Source organism: Morone saxatilis, unplaced genomic scaffold (assembly GCF_004916995.1).
Source record: "Morone saxatilis isolate NCDOM2014 unplaced genomic scaffold, NCSU_SB_2.0 Contig15, whole genome shotgun sequence".
Lineage (NCBI taxonomy): Eukaryota > Metazoa > Chordata > Actinopteri > Moronidae > Morone > Morone saxatilis.
Window position 1 is genome coordinate 13,085,531 of NW_023339707.1, and position 10,704 is coordinate 13,096,234.

The following is a 10,704-nucleotide window of genomic DNA, read 5'->3' on the forward strand; positions in this document are numbered from 1 at the left end:
AAAACAAAATATCACGACACTCAAAGCGTATCAGTATTTTCTTAAACTTACTTTGTTGTATTTTACTTAAGTAATAGGTCCGAATATTTGCTTCTGGCCTGTACTATGTGGCAAGATCCTTCTTTCAAAACATGTAGTGAAAGGTTCATCCTCTTTAAATGTGCAGAATTGGCATATTTGCTGGAGATGTTTGTCTGTATCTTTTGAATGCAAAACTTGGCTTTTTGTCCTCCCTGCAATTTTTCACTTGTCCCCCTCCTTCATCCATCCTACACACACACACACACAAACCCACCTATAGGGCAGACATTTTCCTATTTGGGCATAGGTGGGGGTGGAAGTCACATAAGCTCTCTCCAGATCAGTGCTGTTGTTGGTCCATCAGGTGTGGGTCATACTCAAACCTCTGTGTGTGTATCACTTTTGTTTATTTAATTCTTCTTCCTCTTCTTTGGAAGTAAAGACTAAATTGTGTGTGTGTCTGAGGTATATTTGTCCTTTTCTTCGCCTGACATGCATTCATAAGGAATGCATGTGAGAGCATGCAGACAAGCAACTGAGCCATAAAGCCTGCCAAGCCTAGCTTTGTCTGTGAAATGAAGATACAATCAGTCTGTCGCTGTAACTAGCAGATGGTCACAATCACTGGATTACAGATTTAAAGGTTTTTACCACTTAAAACACACAAAGAACACAGGCGTTTTAAATATGTGGCTATGTCATTAAAAAAAAAGAACTAATTGTGATGTTGTCCTGACATTTAAACCACATGATAGAAGCTTTTACAGTAACACTCCTTAAAGTTACTTTCCACAGGAAAAGTTATAGGGCTTTTCGGTGTGATGAGGCCCCAGTGGAGGGCCTGTGGGAGGCTGCTGTGCTATGCCATGCCCCCACCATCCACCACTATAACCACACAGTCATCCAGATGGAATGAGAGATCTGCCTCCCCAAGTCAAAGCTGTAGATGAGAGGAAGAGATGACAATGGAGCTGTTCCCCTTGGGTCACACGGGTGTAGCGTTGGACAGAATGGAGGCAAACAGGATCTAATTACTGCTCTCCGCTATGTCGGGACTCTGTGGATGATAAAATGATAGCTAGACAAATAAGTGATTCGCAAGTTCCCTCTGTGGGTGGAGGGTTTAGGTTATTCCTCCACTGCACCCACATATTAACGACCACTGACATGTAGGCTGCACGAAACAGGAAGTGCACTTTTGTTTATTGGTAAAATATGGCTTGCGGTTTTTTTAGCGAGTTCAGAGTGCAGTCAGCTCGACAAACATGGGAAACTCCGTTCAGAACATGCTCTCATTTTCAAGACAGCTATGTGTCTTCTTAGAATAGATACATTTTAAAGTAAACAAGTAAAACAGGATTTGAAAATAAAGAAAAGCAGAGACCAAAAGTGGCCAATCAGATGCAGATATTCATCCTGAACACCTTGGCTTCTCTGGTTTCTCTTCTTTGACATTTGACACGACTTATTGAAATGACTATGGTAATGTGAGGGTTTCCTGTAGTTTGTACTAAGATATATCTAGCTAGATGAACTAAATGAGGATATCCGTAGCTTTGTGCTGACATGTGCATGTTTCACTGCCAGATGTGTGAGGTTCAAGGGTTATTTGCTGTGAGAGACTTGAGGTAGGATAACAATTTATATCAGAATATGATGATAAATCATGCTGTGGTGTTAACTTGCAGAAATATGCCCATTTTAGAAAGCATACTTCAGTTTTAATTTATATATGGATAGGACTCTACCTGAGTCTGTGCTCTGTCGGAGTCTTCTACGCTATTTTTTTGATGCTATTAGTTATGTAATTTGTGTTTTTTTTCCTGAAGCATATTATAGCTATAAATCATTGGACCAACAGTGATGCAGTTTGGTTTACAACTCAGTACTTGTTCATTTCATCAGATTTGTAAATAAGGTTTTTATTTGGTAGTGTAAAGTGTATATCAAAAGTGCAGTAATGTGAGCCAGGATAAATGTAATCTTTATATAATTTTATATTGCTGAAGCCAAAATGATTCATTAAACCTTTCTATTTTGCCAGAGTAATACAGTTATATTGGCATTACGTATAGCTGATCCAATAACTAACACACTACAATCCTAAAGAATACAGGTTTTCCTAGAGTGATGGCGGATTTTTGCCCACCTTGCCTAGCAACTGTCTCGTGTATATGAGTGCACACTTGTCGACAGCAACAACGCCTATCTCGGTCCATCCAAGTACACATATTTGAGATTTACAGGACAGACCTCAAGTGTTGCACATAAAACAGATTGCAAGCATCATTCTCTCCCTGCACTTAAAAGAAGCTGCCAGCAGGCCCCAGTAAATCTAGTCTTGACAAAAGCAAACAATACCTAACCACATTAGCCAGATAAACTGCTCCTAACTCAACAACTCTCAAACAACAGCATTTCCAAGACATGCTTATTAGGTGATAGGAATACTGCTGCTAAACAATGGTGAAGAAAGACATTAAAATACCTCAGGGTTTATTCGGGTGCTTGTGCTATTTTGTGCGTGTTTGCTTTTCTAGACAGCCTTACAAAGAATAGAGTCTACATTATGCACAGAATGTAAAAAACTCAAGACAAAGCTTGTATTAAAGCCAAACACGTGCATCTGTTTAGACATTGGCACAGTGTATGTAGCAATGAAATAAACAATGTAGGATCTTTTACAGTAGATATTTATACAGTGTTTTATGCTTTTAAAAATATGGCACTCATTTTGTTCTTTACTGAAAAAAATTAAAGTGCATTTAGTCACTTTTTACCAGTATTTTAAATTAAATATAACATGTAATATCTCACCTGGATGTCAAGTTACAGACCACTGTTTGCTACAGCAGTGAGAAAGGCTGAGTGGTCTATGAGGGCCCTCCTGCTTGCGTGACCCTCAGCAATGCAGCCCTAAACAATGAGCAGACCTGAGTCTCGCCGGCCAGCCGGGTGGGGCCACTCAATGGCAGGAAGCGTAGCCATCAATATTTACTCTGCAAGCAGGGTAGTCGAGGAGTCGACAGGCCTGGAGCCTGGGTAGCACAGCACCACACACAGTCTCAGCACACATACACAAAACACTCTGGAGTGCTGTTACAGGCTCCTTCCCCTAAGCCCCCTTTTCCCACCCAATGCAATTACAACACAGGCAGACAGGCTGGGCCCTCGGACTGTTGTTTTTGACCTCATAGCTTCCTCTGCCAAACAGTCGGGGCTTTAACCGCTGCTCAGCTCTTCATAGACACCACTATTAAGTTACAGTCTGTACATTTAAATCACATTGCAGTTAAAATGAAGAAAAATTGCCTTATTTTTCCATAACGCCCCAAATTGAATGTCTGGTTTCTCATTATGACAGTTCCTAATAAAGAGACCACACTAACTGTATTATCGTCATTCGATTAGATTAACTGTTATTAATTGTTTTCTTCCTGTTTCCCAGAGATGGGAAGCTCTGCTCTGCTCACAGTGGTGCTAGTTGGGGCGCTGCTGTGGATCTCTGTTATCCATGCAGGTGAGTTAATGGTGAGATATAGAAAATGTGTTGTAAAGAGCATTGGCTTTGTTCCATTCTGTTAAAGCTTTAATAAGAGGGGCTCACTAGCAGCTTTCAGGTCTTTGTTTTGGTTCTCCAGCTCGCACATAGACAGTATCGTTCAGTCTCACGGTTCTCACTAACCCTCCATTGTAAAACAATAGGCAGCTGTTTGCAACAAGCTCAGACAAGCAGAGTGTACACCACCTACCTGGCATGAAATGCAGAGTCAAAGTAAACGAGTTGCTGTAGGTCTTTGTGCCTTTCCATGCACATGCACCATGTGTAGACACTAACTTATATGCTGCTGTGTGCAACCAATGAGTACAGGTTTTACCAACTAACCTGTCCATTACTTTCTAAACACACACGAGGTATCTGACCTCTATTATTAGTCAAAACTCACTTTACTAGTCTTTGTATTGTGATTTGGAGTGTTGGCTTGCTTTTCTTTTACATTCCCAAGATCAATCTACTTTGGTAGGTTTCTCAAATTATTATTGACTGATAGGTATATGCAATTATATGTGCACGTGCATGTATGCAGTTAGTTTTGTGTGTGCTTGCCTTTCTGTCCTCACTTTGTGTAATTTCTTGCGCTTCAGACTCCGAAGACGATGGGAAGCTGCTGTGCACATGTGAGAACGAGAAAGGCACTTGCATGAATGGGACTTGCAGAGGAGACGTCTGCTTCTACACCTGGGTTCGCGGCCGTGAAGAGAGGGGATGTTTCCCCAATCGTGTCTACAGAGAGCAGTGCTACACTTCCTTTGACCGTTTCTTTGTCCACTGCTGCAGAAAGAATCAGTGCAACGCCTTCACCACACCACCTCCAGACATTAGTCAGTACCCAAAACCATTGCTTTGAAATATTTTAACATCATATCTATCAATCTTGAAGAACCACTGTGGAACTGAGCCTCAGAGTTTGCTGTCTTTTAGTCCTCTCAGGCTCATCCCACAATCCAGTGCACATCCTGAATTACTTTTCTCTTGATAGTAACTGGTTCCCCCTTGTGGTCAGTTAGAGCAAATCAAAATTGCCTTTTTGCCTTTTGGACTGATGATGCAATGAATGTCATGTTACTAGTATATTTACCTTTAATTAAAAACAATTCTGGGCGAAAACCTCTCCACCTCAATACGCTGAACTATTCTTGACTGATTTCACAAACTCAAAAATGTGTGTGTTTGTGCGAATGTGTGTCTAGATGCGGTGACAACAAAGTCTCCAGAACCCAATCGTCCAGAGCTGTGGATCACGGTGTCTTTGCTGCTGTTAATGCTGATTGCCAGCGTGTGTGGCCTGGTGCTGTTCCTGCGCTTCCGACGAGCACACTGCAGACTGAAAGATCGTGAAGACAATGATGTCACCATGCTCAAGGTCCCTAATGGAGAAGACCCCACATACGGCGTAAAAGATATTTGATATTGATGTTTGACACAATATATTATCATGTTTAAGTTTTTGGGTTCTCACGTATGGATTATTTCTGTGTGTCTGTGTCTTTCTCCAGGATATCTTTGATGAGTTTTGTACATCAGGGAGTGGGACAGGGCTGCCCTATCTGGTCCAAAGGACTATGGCCAGACAAATCTCACTTGTCGAGTGTGTCGGTCAGTCTCCCTCCTCACCACTGCTGCTCTTCTTTGCCCTGTTTTGTACTTTTCAGTTGTGTAATTGTGTCACTCTGTCTCCAGGTAAAGGCAGGTATGGGGAAGTGTGGAGGGGAACTTGGATGGGGGAGAGTGTTGCTGTCAAGATCTTCTCCTCCAGGGACGAGCAGTCCTGGTTTAGAGAGACAGAGATCTACAATACTGTACAGCTGCGACATGACAACATACTGGGTATGGCAGCAGATTTCAATTTCAAAGAAATTATAGAGTTATTTAATTACCTTATAGAGAAACGTACAGAGTAATTTCAAAAAGCATCAGCCAAAAGTCCGATATTGAAATATCAATCTCCTATTCTATTCTCTATTCTTTAGGTTTCATAGCCTCTGACATGACATCCAAGAATTCTAGCACCCAGCTGTGGCTCGTCACCCACTTTCATGAGCTGGGTTCGCTCTACGACTTCTTGCAGTACAGCAGCTTGGAGCCTGAGAGCTGCCTGAGGATGTGCCTGTCTGTGGCCTGTGGCCTTGTCCACCTCCACACTGAGATTGTAAGTTCCCAGGAGAAGCCAGCTATCGCCCATCGAGACCTGAAAAGCCGAAACATCCTAGTAAAGCGGAACGGACAGTGCTGCATTGCTGACCTAGGTGAGGGTTGTGTAGAAGGAAGAACAGTGAAACTACAATAAATGGTTGTATCTGTTTTCAACTTCTGCTGTTAGTTACAGTTTATGTAATGAGACAAAACAGCTACATCATGCTGATTTTGATAGTTTGTATTTGAGCTTCATGCCTGCTTTCTCCTCAGGTTTGGCTGTGATACACTCTCAGTCCCATGACTACCTCGATGTGGGCAACAACCCCCGTGTGGGGACCAAGCGCTACATGGCCCCTGAGGTGCTGGATGAGACTATTCGTATGGACATCTTTGAGTCCTACAAGCAAACTGACATCTGGGCACTGGGCCTGGTCTTCTGGGAAATTACCCGCAGAACCATAGTCAATGGTAAGGAGACAAAAGCCTATAAGAATGTTGTGCCTTTACAGTAATTTGCAATATATAATTATTTTTTTACCTTATTTTACCTTATATTTAAAAATTAGGATGAAAATGGCAGAGAGTGTATGTATATATATCAATGGATCTTTTATAAGTTGACATATTACTCATCCACTTAGGCACACTATGTTGATGTGTTTTCTTTGTCATGTCTGTCTGGCTCTGGTAGAGTATGCATAAGAGGCAGTTAGTCCCATGTCTCTCAGCACTCCAGTGTTTTCATAGTCTGTGTCTGTCTCTGCTATCCTCTCTCATGATTAGCACTGCAGTAATTATAAACAGTCTTATCTTGTGTCAGCACTCACTTGTACATGGTCCAGATGCCCGTGCACACAGTTTGTAGATGCATGCACACATCCATGCACAAACGACCACGCACACACAAATGCACAAACACACTTTGTCCAGATGGATAGACTTTCATAACTTTGTGCGTTCTCACACAAACAACCACACACACTCAGCGGGCCTTGCAGATTTCCATCCCAGTGCAGTCTCCAGGGAACTGATATCTTTCCCTGCTCTCTTGTTTAGTCAAACATACTTTACAAAACTCCCACTACAGACTATTTAATTTCCAAGTGTGCTATTTCAGACATTGCATGACAGACATCATTTTCTGAAAATGTATGAGGAGAGAAATTAGGGGTTTAAAGGTCGATGATGACCAAGAATGTTGTTTTGATAGTTTTGTTGTTCTTTGATTAAACTGGAGATTAAACACACTGTACACTGAGTCTTTTTTTCTCTGTTGGATTGTTTTAGGGATCGTGGAGGAGTACCGTCCTCCCTTCTTTGACCTGGTTCCCTTAGATCCCAGCTTTGAGGAGATGAAGAAGGTGGTGTGTGTGGACCAGCAGAGGCCCAGTCTCCATAACAGGCTTCATTCCCACCCTGTAGGCCATCTGATGACACATATGGTACACATGTTACATTCTACTGTGATGGCCAGGTGGAATTTTATATTTGTCTCTTGTGTCGTAGATCTTGTCGGCCATTGTGAAGATCATGAAGGAGTGTTGGTACCAGAGCCCACAAGCCCGCCTCACAGCTCTCCGAGTGAGGAAGACGCTTTCCAAACTGGACCACGACAGTGACTTCAGCATCGAGAAACTCAAGCGGGACGTCTAGACCGAAGCACTAGGATAGAACAGTGATTATGATAAAGATTGAAAACGCCGGAAGGGATTTTGCACCACATTCCAACAGCACAAGGTGCATATCATTAGCATATTTTGAGCTAATGACTCACACAGTCACTGCATTATATTAAAACCATATGACTTTGAGCAGTAGTGTCTAGACTTGCTCGCACCCAAGGCTATTTTTTATGCATAGTCTAATTTTCATCTGCCATATGTCTGGTACCTCAAACCAAGAGGCCCCAACAAGAAAACTATTAAGACCAAAACTGTTAATCAAGCTTTTTCTTTTTGTTATGTTATAATTAACCGAACAATTCACAGGCTATTTTACACATACAGGCTTTTAATCATTATTGTCTAAAACTCCCATCATCATGACCAAAAGGAAAATCTAGCACAGCACAATTACTCATCCTCTTATCGAGAGAAGGAGAACATCATCCTGGTTTTTCTCCGATTTACAGTACAATTGCACTTACGGGGTTTTCCCATGATGACCAAAGTCACAGAAAGTTACAGAGAACACAAATGAATACAGGAAATATGTAAGTAGTAACATGCTCATACCAAAGCACATTACTTTTTGTGAAAGCATATTTAACTTATGTAGAATGAGCATTTATTTTATGCACACAGACACATTGAGCTTTTTAGTTGTACATATTCTAACAGCAGGGAAGCTGTTGTCTTGTATCACCATTGGGTTTATTGTAAATATATTTCCAATGGGGTATTATTTTCTATTACTTAACAATGAGACACATTTTATATAATTTTTTGTACAACACAACCTTCAAATTATTTTTTTACATTTCTGTAGGCCTAAAATGTACCATCACCATTACTATGGTCAGTAAAGAAATTCACAAACAGACGTATAATATTGTGTATGTTGAATAAAGGATTGTATTTTTCAACCGCTGGTGTTGTACATGCTATTTTGTACCATTGATGTTTGCAATTCTCTCATTGACCAGTAGAGGTCATCAGATAATAGACAAACAGTGATCCATGCAGTTTACAGTAGTGCAGCTTAACTTGGGAGATTTATTGTGTAATCGGTTTTGCAATCATGTTTTCATTTGCATTGGCACCATCTTGAAATCATACAACAAAAAAGTTAGGACCAATATTTCATGATAAAACTGAAGTATAATCAACAGTTACTAATGTCAGGGGAAGGAAGAGGATTAATTATTTTACAGGACTATAATAACCAGTGGTGCAGTGGTGCCTGGAGAAGTGGGTACTCTTAATTTATGCCTTTTTATTGTTAAAGTGGCCCGTACAGCAGAGCATAGGGACACCCTGTGTTATTAACAGTGACATGTAACTCTACTACTCTACTACGACTACTCTTGCATATTTAGTTCACATACAAATGACCCAGTAGTATTTGCACATTGTCACTTAACTTGTGCTGCTTGACTTCGGGGAGTAAGGATCATTATGAAAATAACATTAGGCACAGAAGACGTGCAGATCATCAGAGGGGATTTAGAAGTGGCTATACCAATGCTGACTGAAAAATAAGTAGGTTTACTCTGTAAACCTGTGTATACCCTGCACTACACGCCTGATAATAACCCACATATCACCTGCACAAAATTTAAAATGATATTAAGATATTCACAATTTTTCTCAGCCACACTGACCTCATATACTGAGATGCTAAACTAGAAAATATAAATAACGAATGGAAGACAAGCCTGACTGAATGGGGACTTCATGAATGAACATGTAAAAGATAGTTCATATATTAATTTTTCTGCATTATTCTTAGTAGTTTTTGGTGTGATGTTCTCTATACATTAATATGTATAGAAAATATTCAACATAACCTTCCATTTGTTTATGTTTCACTTTGTAAAGGAAAAATGCTAACATTTAAAACATATGTCAAAAACACAACAAATTCTGTTATCAAAATCATAATTACCAGGAAACATTTTTGTTCACAGGTGAGTCACAAATCTACCCATAACCACTTGTTTCTGGCTTTTACCCGAGCAGCCATGGTGTATGATCAGGTGTCAGATTTGTCACTTTGCTTTCCTGGTGATATGGTGAGAAAATGTTGTCAAAGCAAAACAACAAGTTTGAGGTCCAGTGGTTGGACAAAACAATTGTCTCAGCTCTGTCCCCTTCATGTCATATCTGCATGGCAATGTTTTCCTTTTGTATCTGTGCTGCTTGGTCTTCCTTTATCTGTCGGTGTGCATGTGTGTGTATATGTAGTGTGTGCTTTCTGTCTGCCTGGTTGTTGAACAAACTCCAGAGAGATAATACTCCCTCAAAGCCCCAGTCTGTCTGGTCAGTCAGATGAAGAGCTGGTTATTTTTAACACTGCAGGGGGGGTTGTTCAAGTATCAGAGAGGCCAAACTCCCAGTCTGTGAGTGCAGAAGCCCATCTCACTTCTCCCTCTTTTCCCCTCCTCTGTGTATTCTTTTTCTCAGTGGGATCATTCCAAATGGCTCGATAGAGACAGAGGGATTTGTTCAGCAGACAACGTACACTGAAGAAATGTGGAGATAAATTGGACAGGGCCGATAAGGGACGGATACAAAGCCACAGAGGAGACTATGCAGACACAATTAGGCTTGAGGATAGATCAGTGAGAGTGCTAGCAAGAGCGAAGAGGACGGAGGTGATAAAAGCAAGCACAGATCAAGTCGCGAAATGCAACCGTGGTTACAGCTCACCTTTTCCTGGAGCTAGCTTTGCGACAAGAGCGTGGCAGCTGATGCCAAGTAGAGAGGGTGAGACAGGCTGGTGCCGCCAAGGGCTTAGTCGAGAAAAACCCCATGAGCCATGGATCTGGAGGCCGAAAGCACCTCCTTGTGTGATCCTTTGGCGTCGATGAATTATTTTAACCACTCTCTCAACCTAAAAAACCTGCCAAAGCGCTGTAACTTTTTCAAAAAATCGATATGGCAGCTGATATAGTGATCCGAGGGTAAACTCGGAACAATAAGGGTGCTTATTATAACTGCAGGACTACCAGGCAAACCGAACATTGGGTCTCACCAAAGGAGCCTGCATGGAATGTGTAGAAGTTGACGAGCCAGCTGGCCGAGCGCCCGCCAACAGAGAAGAAGGTGGTGTGATGAGGTGGGTCAAACTAGCAGGGATTCGTCAGGTTGATAGTTGATAAGTCATCGTGAAATGACGTGGATAGACAATGTGTGATCTAGTTTTTGCAGCTGTATCAGTGCGCAAGGAACAAACTGCAGGCGCGGAGTCCCCGCTCACCTGCGTGTGCATCATACAGGGCCGCGACTCAATCTTTCAAGCTCCTTCCCCCCCCTGCTCGCCTT

At 41.6% G+C, this 10,704-nt stretch overlaps 1 protein-coding gene across 2 annotated transcripts in view; it reads left to right on the plus strand.

Moving 5' to 3' along the window:
- Positions 1 to 8,307, plus strand: part of acvrl1 (activin A receptor like type 1) — a 10,450-nt gene extending 2,143 nt beyond the window's left edge. For both annotated transcript variants that reach the window (XM_035656945.1, XM_035656944.1), the window contains exons 2-10: positions 3,470 to 3,541; positions 4,168 to 4,404; positions 4,774 to 4,976; positions 5,080 to 5,179; positions 5,264 to 5,410; positions 5,554 to 5,829; positions 5,990 to 6,187; positions 7,007 to 7,137; positions 7,226 to 8,307. In XM_035656945.1, coding sequence (XP_035512838.1) covers positions 3,472 to 3,541; positions 4,168 to 4,404; positions 4,774 to 4,976; positions 5,080 to 5,179; positions 5,264 to 5,410; positions 5,554 to 5,829; positions 5,990 to 6,187; positions 7,007 to 7,137; positions 7,226 to 7,372 — 1,509 coding nt within the window. In that variant the 5' untranslated portion in view covers positions 3,470 to 3,471 and the 3' untranslated portion in view covers positions 7,373 to 8,307. The remainder of the gene's footprint in view (positions 1 to 3,469; positions 3,542 to 4,167; positions 4,405 to 4,773; positions 4,977 to 5,079; positions 5,180 to 5,263; positions 5,411 to 5,553; positions 5,830 to 5,989; positions 6,188 to 7,006; positions 7,138 to 7,225) is intronic.
- Positions 8,308 to 10,704: the final 2,397 nt, after the last annotated feature.